General features: G+C 48.1%; 1 protein-coding gene across 2 annotated transcripts; it reads right to left on the minus strand.

The window, feature by feature from the left end:
• Nucleotides 1-3,471: 3,471 nt before the first annotated feature.
• SIAH1 (siah E3 ubiquitin protein ligase 1) lies at nucleotides 3,472-19,564 on the minus strand. 2 transcript variants are annotated; one of them, XM_073659683.1, is made up of 2 exons: nucleotides 19,342-19,564; nucleotides 3,472-4,695 (listed from the first exon to the last, which is right to left on the minus strand). In XM_073659683.1, exon 2 carries the CDS (start codon nucleotides 4,691-4,693, stop codon nucleotides 3,845-3,847), a length of 849 nt encoding a protein of 282 aa, XP_073515784.1. In that variant the 5' UTR covers nucleotides 4,694-4,695; nucleotides 19,342-19,564; the 3' UTR covers nucleotides 3,472-3,844. The 2 variants fall into 2 exon arrangements, with proteins under 2 accessions (XP_073515784.1, XP_073515783.1); XM_073659682.1 differs by lacking the exon at nucleotides 19,342-19,564 and adding an exon at nucleotides 6,815-7,172.
• Nucleotides 19,565-24,787: the final 5,223 nt, after the last annotated feature.

Here is a 24,787-nt window from a genome sequence, read left to right on the forward strand (position 1 = left end):
TTCTGGGTATGGGCAGTGTTTTCTTTGGAGTGGGGTCTGCTTAAAAATAATGTCTGAAAAATTCTTCCTGTTCACATTAGATCTGCAAAACTCCACTCCTTGTCACTTTCTCACTATTTTCACAATCCGTGTTTGGACAAGCCCTTCCTTTATCGTACATGAAACGGCAGTGACGTCCAGGAAAGCTTTGAAGTGATATAAGGGTAGAAAGTGCTCGGTGTGGGCTCGTCCTCCTAACAGCTACTAGCAGCGTAGTACATGCAGAATACGGCAGCGGGTTCAGGTGGCTCCATATACCCCAGATGGATGCTATGGGGTGGGTTCTCCCCACACTTCTCACATCCCTAGTTACTAGGGGGTGAACACAAAAATGGTTGTGCAAAGCAAGCAACAGAATATTCACACCAAAAGTAGTAAAGCACTAGCCCTGTGAAGTACGACACGTTTTGCATCGCTGCCTGATTGCAACAATCAAGGTCCAGCGCGCAGGGCAGAACCCCCTCAGCCAGGCCGGAACTAGATGCTAAAATGCACCCCTCCATTCTACCAGTGTGGAATGGGGGATGCTAAAATGCACCCCCATTCTACCAGTGTGAACGAGACGCAGCACAGAACCAGTCACAATCTGCCAGCACTGTCCGTTCTGATGGCACCTCAGGATGTGTGCACACAATGCATTTTTTTCAGGCAGATTCTGCTCCAAAAAGCAATAACTCCTCAAATGAACTACTGTGCAGACATACCCAGTCTTTTAAACCATTTCAGGTTTCTAAAGACATCAAGCACTTTAACCTGCTAGTTTTTTTTTTTGTTTTAAGTATTGGGAAAATAAAAGACTTCAGGAAACAATTTTTTTTTTCTTCCTTTTACAAATTTAGGTGCATTATTCTACCTGAGATGGTGAGCACACAACCTAAAAAGGAAAGACTGCCCTCCTTTGTAGAGCTGCACATCTCAGGCGGAGCAGAAGAGATGACGTCCTGCCTGTCAGGCACCTGCCCCTGCTGACTGGTGTTCGCAACATCCATGCTGTTGTAACCTGAACAGCAAGCCAGAACCTACAGTCAAGCTTGGATAATGCATCTATAATAGTCATGTGAACCAAAAGGAAACTTCTGTAATTAGTAAGGCACGGCTGCCTTCTCCCATAAACAGCGCCTCTGTTGTCTATGGGCCGTATCTGGTAGTGCAGCTGAGCTGCGTTGACACAGTTTCCTTCCTAGTTCTGGAGCACCCCTTTGATAGATTTTCTTTAGAAGTTTCTATATACCTCATGCATTAGTAAGTCACACAGTATATAAGTACACGTATATATATTTTGCAGAGGGTTATCCTTATCCATTGGATAGGAGGCAAGTTACTGCATGGAGTAGAAGTGCACTGGCTCCATTCACTGTCTATGGAGTGACAAGTGCAGCACACGACTATTTCCAGCAGTCCCATAAAACAATGAATGAAGAAGTGGAGGTCGAGCATGTGCACTGCCGGGGATCCCAACAATGAATCCGGCATTAAATGCCTATTCTCAAAAGCTTATTACTCAGTCTTGTGGGATTAGGGCCACATATATACTATATAGTCTCTGGGAAGTAAACAGTGGACATCTCACATCACTGCAAGGGCTCGTGTACAGGACGGTTACAACCCCGACCACCATCCAGGAAAATGGCCTTATAGCCACCCTACTCACCTCAAGTTGCATCAGAAAAGGATGATCCTAGTCCTTTGCAAACTGCATTAAATACTTCAGTCCTTATTCCTACAAAGCCATCAGGGTCTGAACACAAAGACTCAACCAATATGATTTCATCTCTTATCTCCACATTTCCAGATCCAACTGATATATATAAGCAAAAACAATATGGAGGTCAGCACTCTCTGTCCCCTCTGCATGGTCATAAATGACATTGATTGCCTGTGGCCACCACTAGATAGAGCTGTTTGTATCCATAGTATGCAGGGAGCTCCCCCTAGTGGTGGCAGCAGAAAGTCAGCATTATATACCTTTCATCAAAGCAAAGGAAAAAAAAAAACAACAACAACATCCCACTATAATAACTCTATATTGTGTAATAGGTCAGCAATTGTAGAATTTAAAGCAAATACCCCCAATAAAATGACACCCTTTTTGGAACAACAAAAAAAAAAATGCTGTGCCAGTCATAAGAAATCTAGTGAGGCCAAATTCAAGAAGTGCAGCTCAGAGGGTCGTTTGCCAAGTATTATTTTTAATGACAATTATAAAAAGATGGAGAACATCTCATTTTGAGACTACTCGTTAAACAATATCTGCTTTCAATTAGAATTTGAGAAGACAATGGAGTTTTGCACTACAAAACAAAACGCCTCCTGCGCCGCCGGAAACTCTCGACCCGTACGGGCAGAGCCGTAGTCTAAAGTCTCACCGGTCACCCGGCTGCAACACGCACAACTCAGTCGGCCATTCTTTTTCCATGACTGCTACCTCCACACCGGACGCTGCCGTAATCACTACAGTACCGCGATGGATTTACTATCAAACAGTTTCCCAGCAGGCAGAATTTAGTGCAAACCTTTGTCCAAAGGTCAGAAAAAGATGGCTGCTCCAAAAGCAGTGCCACGTCTGTCCATGGGTTTTGTCTGGAGATGAGCATGACCCTGGTACAGAGACTACCAGATAGGAACCATGTCCTCGGCGCCTCTGACGTCATGCATCGCAACAATGACATTGCACCGAGGCTGCCGGCAGGGATCCAAGGGTCCTCCGAATTGATGCAATCATCTCTATTGTGTCTGGTACGGCAACTCTGCTCCATTGAAAATAGGGATTCATTGCAATACCATGAACAACCTGTAGACAGGAGAGGCGCTGTTTTTCGGAAGAAAAGAGCCATGCTTAACTAACTCTGGACAACCCGGCTCCTCCAATGTGCAGGAGGCTATGTCATGCAGCCAGCATTTAGATAAGGCTCTAGTAGTATGTGCCTGACCCATCCAACCATTGTATGTGCCACAAAGTCCAAATTTAAAAAAAAAAAAAAAAAAAACACCATTTCATTGGGTCAAGTATCACTGAAATATTAACATTCCTCATTCCAAATTGGGGAGTAAAAAAAAAAAAAAATGTAAATAAAAATATGGAGAAATAAATTGAAAAAAAAATTATGCATAGCAAACTTGTGTACAAAAAAAATATATATATAATATATTTATATACTTAATTACAGAAGAAAAAAAAAAAATATGAGTCAAATTTATTCAATGAAAAAAAACTAGAAGTTAATAAAAATTAGCAATACACAGAAAATATACACAAACAGCAGCAATTCTATATAGTGACTTACGAATGAGGAACGCAGCGACCCGGAAAGGAAGCTGCGCAAAATGGCTTGTCAGTCAAAAATATATTAAAAGAAAAAAAAAAAAAAAAAAATGGGGTAGGCGGGAGGGGACAGTATTTTACTGTACAAACAAACAAATTTAGGGGTTGGATTTTATTTTTTTTTTTAATTTTTTTTATTTTAAATAAAAAAAAAAAATAAAATATAAAAAAGAAAAAAAAAAAAAAAGATGCCCGAGTACAGGGTATAGGGGTTTTCTTCTCAGTGGTTGATTTTAAATATTAGTGTTTTTTTTTTTGTTACATGCATCTGCTTCCTGTTTGTGTAGTTCACTGTTCGCTGGCCGTGCCAATTTTTTTTTTTTTTTTTTATATATTTTTAGATATTTTTTTTTTGTAGTCCGCAACGGTCTGGCAGTGAAAGTCAATTGCAAATTGTAGAAAGTGAAATATAAAGCGAGGACTTTAAACACTGGCCCTGGAAGTTTGTGGTTGCCATATTTTTTTTTTTTTGGGGGGGGGGGGTTAACACATGGAGATTGTTACATTTATTCCTAAATTGCCATTTTCCGCGAATAGTTGTGCAATGCTCGTATCAAACACTAGGCAGTCGCTGTTCATGATGGCGGTTGCGATGCCCTCGTGAATAGAGCGTGGAGTGGCCTCCCAAGTCAATCGTCGCCGGTGACCGTTTAGCTCCAGGCGGTAAGCAAAGTTCTCGGCTTGCTTCCGTGTGCCTATTAGCTGTACGATAGCAAAGAATTGTTGGTGACCGTCGTATTTTTCCTGTTTCTCCAAGACCAGCATAAAATGAAACCCAAAACAGGACTGCATCATAACCCAGTCCACAGCCCCGGGAAGGTTAATGTCTGTGGCGAGAAACACAATATCCTCTCCTTGTAACGTTGTTATGGATTTATGCTGATGCATAAGATGGGGCATCACGGCATCCAAAGACCCTTGCCACTTACAGGAGGCTCCTGGGCAGGGACACGAGTACGGTCGAAATTCACACAGCTCTTCGTGGTCGGCTTTCTCGGTGTGCGGCAAAGTTACCTCGCAACCCGAAGAGGCGTATTTGCAGGGGAATAGGACAGAGTTGGCAACTTTTTCCATTGCCAGGTTGCGGATGGATCCCAAGGGCCCTCTGCAGGTCGGGCAACATGTGAGTTTGGGGCGACAGTTGCTGCACACGAGATGCCCGCTCTGACATTGGAGGATAGGTGGCAAAACATAGTCAAAGCACACGGGGCATTCGAAGAGGCTCGCCAAGTCATTGTTTGAAGCCGTTGTTCCCGTCAAGGCTGGCACCCGCTGGGAAGGTGGACACTTTGAAGTACCGGTTGGTATGGCTGCGGCAGTCTGACGGCTCATTTCTGGAAGACAGAACAGAAGCAGTCACTTACAGAAGAAGAGGAGAGACGATCACTACAGCATAGCATGAAGGAGCAACAGACAGGATGATGTCCTGGCACAAGGTGGCAGGGATTGCAGCCCTGCCTGTGGTATTGGAGGCCAGGCCACTCAAAACATGGCAGAACGATGCCCACACATGTGGCTTTAGTGCTAGGTGGAGGCTGGGGGTTGTAGTATCACATTGCAAGAGAGATAAAAGGGCAGTCAGCATCTATCTATATAGTTTGCACCTGGGTAAAATAAGGATCCAGCAAATCAGAACAACAAGAAAACGCTTCCTCGCTCCCAGACTAATGAGCGGTGACCTCTGCGCCACATCTAGCACATCTTACATCCGTGGCACCCCCCCTCACATCCCCCCACTCCTATATACACCATCTGGGTGCTCGGTCACATTAGGCCATGGCTGTGCTCCTGGTGAAGGCCTCTCGTTTTTCGCCCTGACCTTGCAGTCGCTCGTTACATTCAGTCACATGAGAAATGCCTGTGCAGAGCGGAGGTTCACGTCTCACTAGAGCTCGGTCACTTCGCTTAATGACTACCTAGTCCACAGCAACAACTATTAAAGAGCAAAGTTGCCTAACTGGTCTAAAAATACCCGAGCTGCACACACCAGGCGCTGTGACGTGGAGGACACCACAATAAGCCTCACTCCTCCCGCAGGGCTGGTGTTACCTTACTATGCGCAGATTCCTGCATTTCTGTGCTTTGTTCTGCTGTAACTGCCATTAATAAGCTCGCCCTGAACGAGCGGGGCAGTCTGGGATGTTTCCATACGTATTCCTCATGGCGACGCAGCATGTAAACAGCTGGCAGCACCTGTGGCCTCAGTCCTGCTCGGGGACAGACTTGCACCACATTACATCACTCTGTTATTAAAGGGCTTCTTTAGTAGAGTGCGGAAAGCTGCGCCTGTGCTCCGACCGCGGCTCACTTTTTCCCCAGGTTTAGCATACATGCTTCCAATGTATACTCTGAATGTGTGCGTCTTTTTGGCATTAATTCAAGGAACACGTCATGTTTTAGCGTTGCCCGTGCAAGGTGTCGGATGCCGGACGGCCTTGTGCATCAGGGAGCAACGTAAACCACGACCCACAGCATGTGCAGAAAACTAGTTACAAGGCAGATCAGGTCACCAGAGGTCTTACCAGCTCCCTGCACCCCAACCGGTCTGGACAGCAGATCTCCACCCTTCCCCGTGCTCCACTGCCAACCACAACAAGCAGATAGCTGCTCTCCTACAGTCGCCCGTATAATCCGTGCAGCCATAGTAGGAGGCTGCAGTCGGGGAGCTGCCATAAATAGCCCGAGGGGCCAATAGCCCTGGGACCGCACGGAGCTAGAGTTCAGGCAGGAGCAGAAATTCTCATATCCACCTGACAGCTGCGCTCAGAGTAATCGCTCAGATATTTTTATGGCGTTCACACCAGTACGGGGCTTCACATGCACATTGGGGGCCGTTTGATCGGCCAGAAACTAGACATGATGGCACACTGACAGAGCTATAATGTATCAGCAGAGACAGGACACCTGCGGTCTACAGAGTCCACGATCCATCACCATCAATCACACAGTATCCTAGAGGAGGCCACAGCTCCCAGCACTGGCCCAGATCAGAACCGGCAAAGGTAAAAGGTTACTAACCAGGTCCACAAGCAAGAGAAAGCCAATCTCAGCCGGATCAGAGGCTCAGGAGAGCACAGACAGAGGCTCAGCAGAGCAGTACACAGATCTGACCAGCCGCATACCTGCAATAACCAGGCCGGGGACCCCTGCTATAAGGGGGAGCACAGAGGGGCCGGGGGACCCCTGCTATAAAAGGGGGAGGGGGAGGAAGCACAGAGGGGCCCTTGCTATAAGGGGGGAGCACAGAGGGGCCAGGGTAGCCCTGCTATATTGGGAAGGGGGGCGGGGGAGCACAGAGGGCCGGGGGATCCCTGCTATAAAGGGGGAGCACAGAGGTGGGGGGACTACTTCTGTAAGGGGAGCACAGGCCAGGCGGCAGATCACTTCCTGCTGCACCATGACAATCCGTCCCATCATTGCCGCACAGCACGGCCCCTGTCTGCGGTGCGTTACCTTTGCGCTTCCTCGGGTCACCCCCGGACAGGCACGTGAACAGCACCCCTTTCCACGAGTAGAGCACGCCGTGGGTCGCTTTGCCAGTCATGGGTTGGGCAGTTCATAGCGGAGCCCCCTCCCCTGGTGAAGCCGCAGCAGTGGTGGTCACAGGCCGGGAGCAGCGGGTGAGGCGCCGCCGCCCATGTTAGCCCCGTCCTGCCCGCGCTCCGGATCACATCCCAGGAGATAAGAGACCGCAGAGCTCCGACACCGAGGACTCACTGCAGCTAGTCCGCTCCCAGCAGCTCTGCCCCAGCACCGACCACACCCGCAGCAGCTCCGGGGCGCATGCGCCGTCTCCTGCCCACGCCTACACGTCCCTCCCCGGCTCCTGCAATCAGCTCACTGGTCACAGGCAGGAGGCCGGCGCCGGGAGGGTTAAGGCGAGAGCACCAAAGTCCCCTCCTCCTGCAGAAGACAGCACAGAGCCGGACAGCGCCGCAGAGCGGAGGCACTGGTAGTGCAGTCATCCCAGCAACTAGATCGCCCGACAATCGTGTACCACACAAGACGGCGATCATTCCTACTCTAGATGCTCGGCTGTCCCACCAATATCCACAGCTCCTGGGGGTCCTTTAGGAGCCCCCCCACATTTCCATACAGTCTGCAGATTTCTTTATAGGATTCACTTTTGTGCTATTTTTTGGGTAACATGACATATGGATTAATAAAACAAAGACGCAGAAAAAAATTCAACCCATTCACTTCTATGGTGTAAAACACGTATCCGCTGGAGCGCTGGCGACACGCATCTTGTAAGAAAAGCGAATAAAACCAAGTATTCAGTGACTGCAGCACCAGAAGGCCCCGGGTAATATCTGGATAGATTCGGTTTTTCGTTCCCTGTATGTGAACGCGCCCTAAGGGCTCCCGACCCCAGCCATGGTACATAACTATTCCCCGTGTCCAGAACCAGCTCTCATCAATAAAGTTTTTTTTTTTTAAAAAAAAAGCCAACAGAAAGTATCCAAAACAAAGCAGCTTTATTTAAAAGTGACAAAAATAAAATCACAACTGAACTAAATGCATGTAATAAGCAGAGCGGCTACAAGAGATCTGCCAACATCAAAAAAGCGAACGCTCAGTGGGAATGAGGCCTTAAAGCAGCGTCACAGATACAGTGGCCAGATGGTCACTCAAAAGGGCATGGTTACATTTTTTACTCACTTATTTTTGGAAATGCAGAAAAAAAAAAAAAAAAAAAAAAAGGCCAAAAGCCGCCTTATTATACTGCGTGTACAAATAATGGTGTTTGGTACAATAAGATCAGATCCGGTGAAGAGGAGATGGATCTGAACCCTTTCCAAGAATCACTATGATCAGAGTATATAAAACATCCCTGGAAAAGGCCCCGTGAGGGGGAACAGCGGGGGTCACTTGGCAAAGACTGAACGGAGTATAAAAATCGCTTTTCTAGGAGTAAATTATCCCCTGGGGTCCTTCGTTACACAACCCTACTGCATGTGGGGGCTGTGTACAATATCAAGACCCCCCGATGTTTTAGCGACTTAAAACTGGTCACCATAGAAGCCAAGGATGATGGTTCGGAAACACGGCCGGGGTCCAGGTGTGGAAATGGCCGGATAATAGATCAGCTGCAGCTTCTGATGATTTAGGGATTATACAGGGATATTCTTATGTCAAACTCTGAGAACAAGGATTTATGCTGGTATAAAATACATTTTATTAGGTATACATACAGCAAATAAGGTGGAAAAAAAAAAAACACAGGTAAAATAGGATACAAAAGAATAAATGGGCCCCAGGTGAGAAGCCCCCTAAACAAACCCAGCCACAAAAATTGTAAAGAAAAGTGCAGTGCAAGTAGATAGGACATCAGGTTGGCCTATGCTGTAAGTAGTCATTATATCAGAAGGCAACACCATGTGGCACCGTGGCATTACCCAGTGTCAGCTGCACCATTAGGTGGTTATGTTATTGGGGATATTCGTATGTAGTGGTCAGACACAAACATACAAGCCATCGCCTGAACCGAAGCATCAGGGAAGATGCTGTATACATGGGTACCCGATATGCAGCACATATCGCCATCTGTGAAGTCCAGGCCAGTCCCCTGACAGCAAGAGAACAGACTGGGCAACGATGCATCAGGCAACCAGGACACAGCATTGTTGTGTTCCCTGTGGTCATAGAGACAAAACAGGGTATGGCTGGTTACACAGCAGAAGCCACCACACACGTCTCCATTACAAGACAGAAAAAAAATATTTACTAAGGAATGACCTGGTGCAAGAGTGAACATGTCACAATGTCGGTCCCCACTGATCAATAGGTCATTAACTTGCTAAAAAGCATCACAACCCCCCCACCCCCAGCCTCCCCTAATCTGAGGAGATCCCCCTCAAACCAAGTTTGCATCTGCAACAGGAAAGGTTTTGCTGCTCTGACCTCATGGGCATGTACTTTCACAGCAGCTCCAGATCACTGATATAGGAGATCTTTACACCCCAGCCACCATGTATATTTTCATAGCGAGAGAGTTGGGTCCTTCCCTTTAACATGGCTTTCATTGCTATTCATCTACATAAAATGATGATTTTCTATATACCGCTGCAGTTTTCATTCCAGTTCTGAGCAGAGGTCTCAGGGACCACCACTTCAGGACCACCTCAGCCGTCACATCCAGAGCCCCCTCCCCATGGTGGTCCACAAGCATCCATCTACTCACCTCGTACTCAAATGGTGTTTGTCCTTCTGAAGTCGCTGACATGGTCAGTAAATGTCTGAAGGCTGCCTCGCTTCTTTTGGACTGCATGTTACCTGTAGTCCTCCCCATTCTTTAGCATCCCACAGACCTGCCACAAGTACAACGCCTTCACCCTGTACATAGATGTGCACTCTTATAAAAAATCTACGTTGCATCTTGCCAGCACAGACCACTGACTGAACTACCTGCAGGACACCCGATCTGGGCTTTAGTGACATTTTCCAGCCAAGAGGGACCAGACTAAGGGAGCACAAGGACGTCTGGAGGATTCACCTATAAAGAAAGCAGTCACCTGGTGGCACAGCCCTATACAGGGCCACGCACGCTCTCGGCTCAGTCACCTGGCAGCACGTTCCTATATAGTGCTATGCACACTCTCCTCTTAGACATCACCTGGCAGCACAGTCCCATATAGTGCTATGTACACTCTCGGTTCATGTCCCCATCTGTTCTTCACAGTGTTAAGCGTGTGGTGGGGGAGTACGGACAACAGACATTGTCTTGTGCACTAGATGTTTGACACAGGACATCTTGGGGAAAAGCCAGCTAACATTTATTTATTAAAAAAACTCATTGCAGCCTGTTTACATTCCACAATCTAGATCAGGAACTCCAGAGCCCCCATAACCTGCGGGATCACCCAGCTCTACAGTCTGGCATTACCTCCAGTATACAGTTTAGGATAATAGTGTGTTACTTGTCTATAAAACATGAACATTTGACCTGCACAAAAATGCAGAGTGTCCTACCACAATAAAATATGCATGGCAGCACAGAGTATTTCAGCAGAAAGGTGCATTGTTCTTGTAGAATTAACAGTGACTGATTGGCCCTTTTAGCATTTTATATCCGATTTGCCCAAAATCTCTTCAAATCCATGGACACAAGTGTCAGGAAAGACCACCAATAAACAACAAACATCTGCGCAGTTTGCGGTCATGGCCACGTGCTTTGCAGGTTAAGGGAAGGTTCACAAGGTAATATAGAAGCCATTTTTTCTTTTCTGGTCTATATTACATGCACAATTCTTGCACCAACTGATTTCTTTTTTTCTGCCTCCAGTTTTGGAAAATCTGGTGGGAAAATAGGGATTGCACATTGAAGCGGCTCTTTATGAAATCTGATCCGAACAAGGAACTGTCCAATCAAAAGGCTGCAAAAAGCACTCTCAAAATGCTGTTAAAACACTGCAAAACAAAAAAAAAAACTCCCCAAAAAAGATGCGCTTCCTGACATGGTTTTCACTATAAAGTTTGGTCATATCCTTAGTAACTAAAAAAACAGGGAGTTAAAGCAGAGAATTACATTTTGGAAGTGATGGCAACGCGAGCATTGCTCCAAAACTAAAATCCAGATCTGAAAGCATCAGGAACAATTAAGAAATTAGGATGTAATTTTCCCTTCTACTGTCGGATTACAGCTGGGAGTGCAGACGTTTGGGTTTCAGAGGTATGCAGCATTAAGGATTTAATAAGTATCACTGGATCCAGCAGACAGAAGACAAACAATGGCCTATAGAGCGGCAGGTAACGGAGAGCTACTCACAGTAATTGGATATTGGGACTCGCAGACGGCTGACTGCCCTTTACCGCTGGTGTAGAACTAATTTCATATGAGAACCTTACAAACCGCAACATGTAGCCCCCCACAACCCAGTGTTCAGGGGGCTCTACAGTTCTTACGGCTAGTGCAGTGGATGGACCACTGACTGAGCTCTCAGGGAATCAGTGTTGCTTCGTACATTGTATTTGCTTCAGATCTACATGAAAATTGGGTTTCACATAACCCCATTCTCATGCAAAAGAGGTCTAGATTTTCCAGTCTGCAGCAAACTTGACGTTTTCAACTCTATATTTCGGCTCGACGGAGAAGACACTTGTGTGAAATTCAAACTCGTATGCAAATAATTGCAATCACATATAGAAACACGTCCAGAACAGAGCAACTTGGAATAACTAAACCTGGCTGACAAAAACAGGTCTAGTGATCCTAAAAAACACCTTACAAAGCTCAGGGCATGTTCTGTACAGTCCATCACAGACGTGCAATTTATTTTGACAGCCATCACTCCCACAGGGGGCGAGGGGTCGGACTCACCCGTAAAAGTTGTACCCTGTAAGATAACTCCGCATCGAGGCTGGACAAACAGTTGCTACCAACTGGCTGTGAAAGCTCTTGGTCCAAGTACATGTTAGGAGCTTTTCCCTTAGGATCCCGTAAATTTGTTCTTATGATCTTGCAAAAGGCCTCCAGAAAAAAAAAAAAAATTATATTATATTATATACAGTGGGTACGGAAAGTATGCAGACCCCTTTACATTTCACTGCAGCCATTTAGTAAATTCTAAAAAGTTCATTTTTTTCTCATTAAAGTACACTCAGCACCCCATCTTGACTGAAAAAAAAAAAAAAAAAACAAATGTAGAAATTTTTGCAAATTTATTAAAAAAAGAAAAAACTGAAATATCACATGGTCATAAGTATTCAGACCCTTTGCTCAGTGTTGAGTAGAAGCCCCCTTTTGAGCTAGTACAGCCATGAGTCTTCTTGGGAATGATGCAACAAGTTTTTCACCCCTGGATTTGGGGATCCTCTGCCATTCTTCCTTGCAGATCCTCTCCAGTTCCGTCAGGTTGGATGGTGAACGTTGGTGGACAGTCATTTTCAGGTCTCTCCAGAGATGCTCAATTGGGTTTAGGTCAGGGCTCTGGCTGGCCAATTAAGAATGGTCACAGAGTTGTTCTCCTTTGTTATTTTAGCTGTGTGCTTAGGGTCATTGTCTTGTTGGAAGGTGAACCTTCGGCCAAGTCTGAGGTCCAGAGCACTCTGGAAGAGGTTTTCATCCAGGATCTCTCTATACTTGGCCGCATTCATGTTTCCTTCAATTGCAACCAGTCATCCTGTCCCTGCAGCTGAAAAACACCCCCATAGCTTGATGCTGCCACCACCATGTTTCACTGTTGGGATTGTATTGGGCAGGTGATGAGCAGTGCCTGGTTTTCTCCACACATACCGCTAAGAATTATCAGCAAATGTTCTATCTTCATCTCATCAGACCAGAGAATCTTATTTCTCAGTCTTGGAGTCCTTCATGTGTTTTTGAGCAAACTATGCGGGCTTTCATATGTCTTGCACTGATGAGAGGCTTCCGTCAGGCCACTCTGCCATAAAGGCCCGACTGGTGGAGGGCTGCAGTGATAGTTGACTTTGTGGAACTTTCTCCCATCTCCCTACTGCATCTCTGGAGCTCAGCCACAGTGATCTTGGGGTTCTTCTTCACCTCTCTCACCAAGGCTCTTCCTCCCACGATTGCTCAGTTTAGCTAAACGGCCACGTCTAGGAAGACTTCTGGTGGTCCCAAACTTCTTCCATTTAAGGATTATGGAGGCCACTGTGCTCTTAGGAACCTTGAGTAATGCAGGAATTCTTTTGTAGCCTTGGCCAGATCTGTGCCTTGCCACAATCCTGTCTCTGAGCTCCTTGGGCAGTTCATTTGAGCTCATGATTCTCATTTGGTCTGACATGCACTGTGAGCTGTGAGGTCTTATATAGACAGGTGTGTGCCTTTCCAAATCAAGTCCTATCAGTTTAATTAAACACAGCTGGACTCCAATGAAGGAACAGAACCATCTCAAGGAGGATCACAGGGAAATGGACAGCAGGTGACTTAAATATGAGTGTCTGAGCAAAGGGTCTGAATACTTATGACCATGTGATATTTCAGTTTCTTTTTTTTTTTTAATAAATTTGCAAAAAATTCTACATTTCTGTTTTTCAGTCAAGATGGGGTGCAGAGTGTACTTTAATGAGAAAAAAAAAATGAACTTTCAATTTTACAAAGTGAAAAATTTCAAGAGGTCTGAATACTTTCCGTACTCACTGTACATACATAAATAAACTAGCGCACAATGCAGTATAGAACTTTTTTTTTTTTTTTGCAGTGGCCCTCCATGACTGGCCACTGAGCCTATGGGCCAAACAGTGGCCAAAACTAAGGTCTGCACATAGCCTGATCACCAAAAAAGTAGAAGACACCCCCACATTAGTACAGATTTACATCTCAGAAGCCTATAGATGCAAAATAAATCTCTGGATTATAATTGGGAAGAAAAAGAGCACCCCATAATTTATGTGCACTATGGCATCACAAGACATTATAATGGAGCACATCCCTGGTAACCTGATGATGCAAGAGACAGAAGATGAAAACTAGCGGAGCACATTGTGTTTATGTAGCCGGGTGCACACGACAGGTGCTTGGCCTACAGTTTACTCGGACGCCATCAGGATTACACCATGATTGTGCCACATCTGACATGCAATTCTGTTACTATCAGGACTATGTACAACTATAAGACCACTTATCCAGGGACAAGGTTCCAGCTGCATGCAGCCGTCACCTGCACTATAAGCCAGATTGGGTTTCAATGGTAGAGATGATCTAAGATCACATCGGGTCAAGTCATTAAGGCTCACTGTAGTCGGATTACACACCACACATTAGCAGCAGAAACTGAACTGTAATACATGGGACTTTTCTCCAACCGGAGTCTCTGGCTGTTGCCAAACTACTACTTCCAGCATGCACATGGTGTCACAGAGGCTGGAGAGCGATTGGTTGCAGACCACAACAACTTACTGTCCCATTTCTAGTTGGAAATTCGAGGCACGTGCCACATTCAGTATGGCTGATGCCTCCCCAGGAATGCTCACTGGCTGCGGTATCATGCAGTGCAATGCACCCTGTCAGTCCTCTGAACACAGGCACGAAATCCAAGCATGCACCACGCATGGGAGCGATTACCTAAGAATTCACCGGATTTAGGATTTTTCCAGATAAGATTAAACACCATTGGGCAGGAAGATGAAAACCGTAAATCATTTTGTCATTATTTCCTTGTTTTGGAGCCGTCACAAGGAAGCTGTGTAGGTGTTTCCAGCACATAAAAGACATTGGTTTTAAACGCGGCTCTGTAATTGAGCATGAAAGGCGTTACCGATGTGTAATAAGTTATATGTGATGGATGTCAGGGACTGAGACATGCACAATCCCAGTACAACCTCCCCATCAGCTGCAGGCCACGGGAGCCACGCTCAGGGATTGTATCTCCACAGGGCTCCTGATGGCGACCAAAACCGTCCACAACGCAATCCAAGATTTGCAAATGACAAGAAGATTGTCTATAAGTAGAGATGAGCGATTCCATTCTCAGTCTCCTGGTCCAGAATTGCTCTCTAGCACCTAACAGCATTCAATAATAAAGAAGGAGGGATGGTAAATACTTGTGTTGGGCTGACAATAAGCCACAAGGCTCCAAATGGTGACCAGAATGCAGACCAAAACACCCTACAATTTGCAAACAAAATTGTAAAGTTCTCACCATTTGCACTAGCCCCAACACGCTTTCCCTCAGCATTCATTAGCCATGTCTGCCCAGACCCGCTGATGACACAGGCCACGTACAGGAATGACCAAAGAAGATGAGAGTAATGGAGTCAGCGGTAATGGCCCCTCCACATACATGAGACCATAGCCGGCTGAATCCACCAACTTGGCTGGGACTGGCCACCATCTGATGTGTTGGGGCCTGCAGACTCTTCCCGACAGATGGTGTCAGGGGAGAGAAGGATAGGGATGACAGAATTTCAACATCCGATTTGTTTCCAGGGTGGATGAGCGGCTACTAGGTGTCCGACAGTGGCCTTCTCCGCTCTCCCTGTTGAGAACATTAAAGAGGTTGTCCACTACTTTTAGGTAATTTTTTTTTTTCTTTCTAGTGTTGGACACTGCAATATCTATAGTTCTCGCCAACATGGCCGGATTTGTCACTCCATAGCTCACCCTCACTGTTTCCAGAACCAATGCCCAGCGCCAGCTTTTTCACTGTTTATCAGCACTTCTAACAGATAGGAGCAGGTGCCTCTTCCCATGGACATCACATAAAGGCAGAGAAACAATTTCCTTTTTGCTTTCTGGGTACCCGACCCATCACATTTATACATTATCATCCGGCCGCTCATGCACCATCAAAAAGACTTTTCTCCGAGCTTCCTTCAGTACCTTGGTCATCTCCACCAGAGACTGAATACATTTACGCCTAAACTCTGCCTCAGCATTAATAATAAACATGCAAAGAAAAAAAACAGTCTTGAGCAGCAGAAAAGAAGAAATCGGATCTCGCTGCTCAGTATCACCACTGCAATTTAGCAAGTCATTCAATGCAAACACAAGAACAGCCAAGCATGAAGACATAATACCAGGCCCGTCCTTCGCCTGCAGAGGTTATACCCAGGAGCCGCATGCTGGGAACAATAGATGTGTCACGGACGACCCCCGCCCCCATATTGCAAGACCCTTGCAAGAATAAAGCTAGGCCTAGCCATGCTGGCATGTAAAAAAGCACCACGACAACAAAGCCCGCACACGAGATCACATCACAAGAGATTAGCACCCGGCCCGCTATCGCACACAGCACATCCACTCAGTCTCTCCAAACAGAAAAGGAGATCAGACGAGGATCCTCAATCGGCGAAAAACGTGTCGATTTGCCAGCAGATAAATATATTTATGCAAATCCATATCAGCTCTGCAAATTAGGATTAATCTGCACCGCAGACACATAGCAGCCGTAACACTATCTATATACAGGAAGTTATGGCATCGGAAGGACGTGCAAAACAATACAGAAGGTGCCGGCCTCAGTAGGCATCACTAGTAAACAGGCCACCAACACCGGCCAACAGATACAAGACCCTAGAGAGGTATAGGAGGTGCAAGTATCAGACATCACATGCATATAAAACAGTCTAACCCCCCCTTAGTACTAATTCACAGCATCCGGATCTGACAAGTGCATTAATATCTGAAAACAGACAATAACAAACAGCTCAATGTACGATGGAAGTCGGGTGCCGCAAAAATAAGAAACATAACCAGAATCATCTATTGTCATAAGTCAATAGAGACTTAAAATCATATATGTAACAAATTTGACATCCTGTCCATCTTAGAAATGTAGTCGGTGGGTCAGGATAACAGGCGATCGCTTTCTGGGTCAGATCTAAAAATATGTGCTAAAAATAAAGCGCTGCTACAGCCGTGCACATTGACGAGATATCTGGGCACAATATTCACATGTATTAAGTCACCAGGTGTCCGTGACATAGGAAGACCGCCGCACACTGGTCCATGTGGCATTATGCACAATAGGTAAAGTACCACACTGAATTATCAGCAAACCATGGCCAAAGCGGTAATCCACTGGGCAAACTTATCCGCTGGCACCGCCACCGATCGCCAGGACGGGGGATTTAGGTTTTCGGTTCTCCCCCAGCCACAAGAGCGCAGCCAGGAGTTGAACAGATGAAGCATCTGCATGGACCACCAAGTCGTTCACCGCTTCTACAGGCTATGACCAATAATGAGGACATAATAGCTAGTATATGCTCCATTACCATACCTCTCCTGTTTACACCGACGATGTGCGGCAGGTAATGAGTAAAAATAAAAGTATGCAACGATCGATCGCTTGACTTCATTAACGAACGATCAACTTGTGCAAAATGCCCATTATTCGGCTGCGTGCCCACTATGTGTTTTTCAAGCGTTTTTGCTGCGGAATTTCCACAGCGAAAATGCTGAAAAAACACTTGGTAATCCGTGACCCATGGTCCCCAATGATAATCCGCATCTGCTGTGCACATGCTGCGGAAATTTCCGATGCAGATTATCATTGCGGAAAAATACGCATGTCCATTAAATTTGCGGACACGCAGCATAATTGCTGCTATCTGACTTGCATTGAGTCGCTTAATATCCGCATGACTACATGTGCAGATATTAAGCGATTCAATGTGCGGATGGTACCCGGGTCTAGAGAAGAGGAGACTCATCCAGACCCGGGTACCATAGTAGCTGTAAAAAAAAAAAAAAAAAAGAATTTAAAATAAAAAAAATAAAGATTATACTCACCTTTTGATGGCCCCCGGTCTCCTGTATGATGCGTCCTGGCTCCCAATGGTGTAAAAGGACCTACCATGACGTCAAATAGTCATGTGACTGGTCACGCAAACGCTGACATCGGCGGTCGCGTGACCTGTCACATGACGTAATGAAAGGTCCTTTCACACCACCGCGAGCCGTACAAGAGACTGGACGAAGAAGAGACCGGGGACCATCAGAAGGTGGGTATAATGTTGTTGTTTTTTTTTATACCATTTTTATTATTTTTTTTTTTTTTAACTATTAACTTGGTCGCACTATATAAATCCATACCGGTTGCATGGATTTATATAGTGTGACCAAGTTGTCAAGCACTTTCCAAGTGATGCTAAAATCGCTTGGAAAAGTGCTTGATAACCTGCATGCGGAATGCATGTGAAGAACGCTTGACAAACGCTTCTATCTGGCAGGGAAAACACATGTACAATCCACATGTGTTTCTCCTGCCAGGGAGATGCGGGGGACAAAAAAAAACAAAACAAAACAAAAAAAAAAAAAAAAAAAAACACAAAAGACTAATACCTCTTTCCCCCAGTGCTGAGTTTCAGCTATCTACAAAGTCTTTGTTTACAAAGTGGCCGACACATGATCTCCACAGCCAATCAGTGGGCTCGGTGGCCACAAGTCCTTTACTGGAGGCGTGATCTGCATGAGTCCAGCCGGCCACCATTTTGCTGGAGCCCTTTTGAGGGGTTAATCATACATACATACATACATACATATATTTTTTTTATACCCACAGTCTTAGGTCATCAGCGCCTCCTCCATCCGTGTGAGTTTTCAGCGCTTTCATCACTGAAGGGGCACAGTGTGTATAGTCTCCCACTGCCCGCCATGGGCCCGCTTGCACCTGCCACAGACGCACCTCGCCCCAACTCGCCACAGGCATGCATTGGCCTGGAAGTGATTTGTCCCCAGCCCACCACAGACGTGCAATGGCCTAAAAGCGCGTCGACGCGAGTCACTCCCAGCCCACCACAGACGTGCGATGGCCTAAACGCATGTCGTCGTCGTCCCCCCCTCCTCTGCCCACCACGGATGCGCATCACCCCCCCTCCCCCATCTCTGCCCACCACAGACGCACGTCACCCCCCCCCCCCCTCCTCCAACCACCACGGACACGCATAGCCCCTACTCCCTAGCCCACCACGGACACGCGTCGCCTCGTCTTTCCCCACATGGCATGACCCCGGTCTGAGGTGGTCAGTGACTGCTTACGCCGCGAGCCTATTTCTTTCCTTTAACCCTCTGTTCATTCGTCATCGGGGTCCGGGGGTTACTCGCCGCCTGATAATCGCCTTTTCGTGGTGATTCAGGCGCTTCTGATTGGCTCCAGCACGGTCCTGCAGGAGACCGGCAGCTCTGCCAGTGACCGGCCACCATCGCTGCATTACTAGCGCCATTTGCTGTCGCTTTTAACCCTTTACACAAACAAAATAAAACGGAACCGGCGCAAATGTATACAGACGGCGCAGACAGATCCGCTCCTTTTTCCTGTACGTTAAACACGTAAAAATAAATAACAATCAGGCGCTGGTTATTTCTCATCAATGGGCAGTGGGGAGGGGGCCGCTGTTGCTATGGTAACACTAGAGAAAGTGTAAAAAATACCGGGTGAATGGGAACAACGTGATGAAACGATGGCGGAGACAGGGACACAATGGCGGAGGCAGGATGGCAGGCCGCGGAGACAATGCGGCTGCCGGTACACCGGGGCTGGGCTCCGTCCTCCTCACACAATGGCGGCCGCACTCACCTCTGCTCTGCCCCAGCCGTGCTGCTGTGAGGTGAAGGCCCGCTCTCCTCTCCTCCTCCACCGCCGCCGCCGCCGCCGGCCCCGGTTCGTTTCCTCTTCTTCGACGAGCGCAGCCGTTACCGTGTCCGAAGCGCGCGCCTCCGCCCTCAGAGAAAGACACTGCGGAGGAGAACGGGAGCGTCCACGGCGACGTCACTGCTGTCAGTCACCGGGAGCGCGCACGTAAGCCGTTTATACAAGGCCGGGGCGTGGACTCTAAGCAGCTCCGCCCCCCGCAGTGTGGCCACGCCCCCCGCAGCGCTGCCCCGTGTACGCGCTCATTTTCCCGCTCTTTCTTCCTTCTTCCCCCCGGTCGTTGTCTTCTGAGGTGAAAAAAAGTGGAGTTTTTACCAAATCTGCACAACTAGTTCATGAAATATGAAGATTTGGTAGCAGAAGTCTTCCTGACATTTTTTGGGCTATAGTTGTGGGGATTTTTTACCTTTTACTATTTTTGAGCATTAATAGTAAATTTTGGGTTTTTGTTCCCCATAATTTCCCAGTTCCGGATCCCCCCATGTTGCTGTAGGTTTCCTGTCAGTCCACCATGGTGGCAGGAGGATCAGCCTCCAATGTGGCACCGCGCAGAAGCCACAATCTGCTGTTACCGCAGCATCTGAGGGGGCCACACACCCTGCGGATGGCGCTGTAACAACATGGCGGCTCTCTCTCAGGCTTCCCCCACCGCCCCGCAGATTTACAGCACAGGAGAGAGTTTTCTGGGACTTAAGTGCAAAGGAAATGTAAAAAGAAATGTAACCATGAGGGAAATGGCAGAAAAAGAAGAGTCTAGAAATGTATGATAATCGGTGAAAAATATGGAAATTAGACGGGCTGGGGACTCCCTCTGTCAGGTTGGGGAATCCCTCTGTCAGGTTGGGGATTCCCTCTGTCAGGTTGGGGAATCCCTCTGTCAGGTTGGGGATTCCCTCTGTCAGGTTGGGGACTCCCTCTGTCAGGTTGAGGACTCCCTCTGTCAGGCTGGGGACTCCATCTGTCAGGTTGGGGATTCCCTCTGTCAGGTTGGGGAATCCCTCTGTCAGGTTGGGGAATCCCTCTGTCAGGTTGGGGATTCCCTCTGTCAGGTTGGGGACTCCCTCTGTCAGGTTGAGGACTCCCTCTGTCAGGCTGGGGACTCCATCTTTCAGGCTGGGAACTCCCTCGGTCAGATTGAGGACCCCCTCTGTCAGGTTGGGGATTTTCTCTGTCAGGTTGGGGATTCCCTCTGTCATGTTGGGGACTCCCTCTGTCAGGTTGGGGAATCCCTCTGTCAGGCTGGGGACTCCCTCTGTCAGGCTGGGGACTCCCTCGGTCAGATTGAGGACCCCCTCTGTCAGGTTGGGGATTCCCTCTGTCAGGTTGGGGACTCCCTGTCAGGTTGGGGACTCCCTCTGTTAGGCTGGGGACTCCCTCTGTCAGGTTGGGGACTCCCTCTGTCAGGCTGGGGACTCCCTCTGTCAGGCTGTGGACGCCCTCTGTCAGGTTGGGGACTCCCCCTGTCAGGCTGGGGACTCCCTCTGTCAGGTTGGGGATTCCCTCTCAGTTTGGGACTCCCTCTGTCAGGTTGGGGATTCCCTCTCAGTTTGGGACTCCCTCTGTCAGGTTGGGGAATCCCTTTGTCAGGCTGGGGACTCCCTCTGTCAGGTTGGGGACTCCCTCTGTCAAGTTGGGGACTCCCTCTGTCAGGCTGGGGATTCCCTCTGTCAGGTTGGGGACTCCCTCTGTCAGGTTGAGGACTCCCTCTGTCAGGCTGGGGACTCCATCTGTCAGGTTGGGGATTCCCTCTGTCAGGTTGGGGACTCCCTCTGTCAGGCTGGGGAATCCCTCTGTCAGGTTGGGGAATCCCTCTGTCAGGTTGGGGATTCCCTCTGTCAGGTTGGGGACTCCCTCTGTCAGGTTGAGGACTCCCTCTGTCAGGCTGGGGACTCCATCTTTCAGGCTGGGAACTCCCTCGGTCAGATTGAGGACCCCCTCTGTCAGGTTGGGGATTCTGTCAGGTTGGGGATTCCCTCTGTCATGTTGGGGACTCCCTCTGTCAGGTTGGGGAATCCCTCTGTCAGGCTGGGGACTCCCTCTGTCAGGCTGGGGACTCCCTCGGTCAGATTGAGGACCCCCTCTGTCAGGTTGGGGATTCCCTCTGTCAGGTTGGGGACTCCCTGTCAGGTTGGGGACTCCCTCTGTTAGGCTGGGGACTCCCTCTGTCAGGTTGGGGACTCCCTCTGTCAGGCTGGGGACTCCCTCTGTCAGGCTGTGGACGCCCTCTGTCAGGTTGGGGACTCCCCCTGTCAGGCTGGGGACTCCCTCTGTCAGGTTGGGGATTCCCCCTCAGTTTGGGACTCCCTCTGTCAGGTTGGGGATTCCCTCTCAGTTTGGGACTCCCTCTGTCAGGTTGGGGAATCCCTTTGTCAGGCTGGGGACTCCCTCTGTCAGGTTGGGGACTCCCTCTGTCAAGTTGGGGACTCCCTCTGTCAGGCTGGGGACTCCCTCTGTCAGGTTGGGGACTCCATCTTTCAGGCTGGGGACTCCCTCTGTCAGGTTGGGCCTCTCTCTGTCAGGCTGGAGACGCCCTCTGTCAGGTTGGGGACTCCCCCTGTCAGGCTGGGGACTCCCTCTGTCAGGTTGGGGATTCCCTCTCAGTTTGGGACTCCCTCTGTCAGGTTGGGGAATCCCTTTGTCAGGCTGGGTACTCAATCTGTCAGGCTGGGGACTCCCTCTGTCAGGTTGGAGACTCCCCCTGTCAGGCTGGGGACTCCATCTTTCAGGTTGGGGATTCCCTCTCAGTTTGGGACTCCCTCTGTCAGGTTGGGGAATCCCTTTGTCAGGCTGGGTACTCCATCTCTCAGGCTGGGGACTCCCTCAGTCAGACTGAGGACCTCCTCTGTCAGGCTGGGGACTCCCTCAGTCAGATTGAGGACCCCCTCTGTCAGGTTGGGGATTCTCTCTGTCAGGTTGGGGACTCCCTCTGTCAGGTTGAGGACTCCCTCTGTCAGGCTGGGGACTCCCTCTGTCAGGTTGGGGACTCCCTCTGTCAGGCTGGGGACTCCCTCTGTCAGGTTGGGCCTCCCTCTGTCAGGCTGTGGACGCCCTCTGTCAGGTTGGGGACTCCCCCTGTCAGGCTGGGGACTCCCTCTGTCAGGTTGGGGATTCCCTCTCAGTTTGGGACTCTCTCTGTCAGGTTGGGGATTCCCTCTCAGTTTGGGACTCCCTCTGTCAGGTTGGGGAATCCCTTTGTCAGGCTGGGTACTCCCTCTGTCAGGCTGGGGACTCCCTCTGTCAGGTTGGGGACTCCATCTTTCAGGCTGGGGACTCCCTCTGTCAGGTTGGGCCTCCCTCTGTCAGGCTGGGGACGCCATCTGTCAGGTTGGGGGCTCCCCCTGTCTGGCTGGGGACTCCCTCTGTCAGGTTGGGGATTCCCTCTCAGTTTGGGACTCCCTCTGTCAGGTTGGGGAATCCCTTTGTCAGGCTGGGTACTCCATCTGTTGTCAGGCTGGGGACTCCCTCAGTCAGGTTGGAGACTCCCTCTGTCAGGCTGGGGACTCCCTCTGTCAGGCTGGGGACTCCCTCTGTCAGGCTGGGGCCTCCCTCTTTCAAGCTGAGCACTCCCTCTGTCATGTTGGGGACTCCTGTCAGGTTGGTGATTCCCTCTGTCAGGTTGGAGATTCCCTCTGTCCGTCCATCAATACTCTCAATGGCAGGATGAAACCCAAATGAACGTCATGTGAGCCTATGAGAACAGTGAAGTTTATAACAGACCTTACAAGGACACAATAGTGGTGTATAACAATGGATATGGGGGAAAATAGTGCAGAATTAAAGGGGTTGTCCCATCTCGGACGTTTTGTGATATGCCATAAATGTCTGATAGATGTGGCGATCCTTAGGACTCCCATAGAAGTGAATGGACAGAGCACGACCAGCTGTCCATTGCTGGGTTCACAAGACAGGGCCCTTTCTCGAAAAAGAACCCACCACTAAGGCCTATTCACACATCAGTGTAATGCACGGACAGGCTGCGGGTCTCCGGACCCAAATATAGGTCTATGAGGCTGTAAAGTCCAGGGCTGCAGACGCGAGGCTGTCTGTGCTTCATACGGATGTGTGAATGTAGCCTAAGTGGCCGCAAACACCATAGATATCTGGGTCAGACGATCACGCAGCCCGGCAGCCATCTCTCAAGATTCCTCCATGTGTTCTCTACCGGAGCGGAGGCGACTTACCTCTTAGGCTGCGCGCCCACTATGCGGATATTAAGCGATTCAATGCAAGTCAATGGCGGCAATTCAGCAGGTTCAGCCGACATGTGTAACTAACATTTATGGCCTACCTGGTGGAGATGGGAACACCCTTTTAAATTTAGTATTTTTTCTTTTTCTCCATCAGATCAAAAACATTTTTTTCCCATAAACTAGTTAATGTTAAATACCTTATAATGGTGCCAATAAAGCAAACCGTCATACTGTCACATTGATAGAAAAATGGAAAAGTTATGGGTGTAGGATATCGGACAAAAAGAAAATTGCTTGTTCCTTAGGGGCAAAAAAAGGCCAATCTGTAAGGGTTTACAAAGACTGGAAATCCACTGTAAGGCGATGGACCTCCGGGAGATGCTTGATTGTAATGTTCTTATGTCTCATAGCTGCATTTTCTTATTTATTTTTAGCCACTTGAAAACCCTCGATTCGTACAAGTCATTCCCAGACATCAGTATTGGTGCAGTGATTAAATACACCGTCTGCGCCAGCTGAGGAATTGTGAAAGAGGTTTCACACTTGACTGAGACCATATAGCGCAGATATAGAGATATACATGTCCCAGGGTGATCAGCTTCTCACACATAAATCTCAATGAGTCGAAGTGAAATTCTCATTACTCATCCCCCTGTCGGGTTCATCCATATCTGAGTGTGAACAGCCACGACGACGCAGACGAGACAAAACAAACCTCTTCACCATCTGTCGTCTGTCCTTTTTTTTTTTTAAAAAAAGTCATGAATGGGGTTTTACTATAAGAATTGCTTCATGTATTAGCTTGGTATCCTGTTAAAGGGATTGTTTCAAGTTCTTATATGGTTAAAATTGCAAAGTGATTGTAAAAAAAAAAACAAGCAAATTACCTCTTATTAAAAATCCTCTCTTCTAAAGAGAGGTCTCAGAGTGTTTGGTTAGCTAGGTAAGGAGCTTGAGGCACTGTCAGGCGATAGACTTTACTCCTTCTCGGGGCGCTCTGAAGCTAGCCGGATCACTGGATCCGAGCAGCCTGGAAAAGCGCCACAGTACGGACCAGCGGCGCTAATCTTCAGGAGCACACTGCCCTCTGTAAAGTATTAGGCCGGGAGCAGTTTAGTAGAGAGAACCCCTTTAAAATCATAGGACACCCACAATGCCCAATTCCTTTTCCTTTCTGAAGC

The sequence above is a fragment of the Phyllobates terribilis genome, unplaced genomic scaffold, assembly GCF_046119375.1.
Source record: "Phyllobates terribilis strain yellow unplaced genomic scaffold, ASM4611937v1 Scaffold_14__1_contigs__length_39327217, whole genome shotgun sequence".
NCBI classification, from domain to species: domain Eukaryota; kingdom Metazoa; phylum Chordata; class Amphibia; order Anura; family Dendrobatidae; genus Phyllobates; species Phyllobates terribilis.

What these genes read in the sequence shown, in the direction of transcription:
- SIAH1 (XM_073659682.1), bottom strand. Translation starts at nt 6,905, where the DNA reads ATGACTGGCAAAGCGACCCACGGCGTGCTCTACTCGTGGAAAGGGGTG. An exon ending in TGACCCGAGGAAGCGCAAAG is followed by an intron (nt 4,696 to 6,814) that starts GTAACGCACCGC and finishes TCTGTCTTCCAG; the next exon opens with AAATGAGCCGTCAGACTGCC.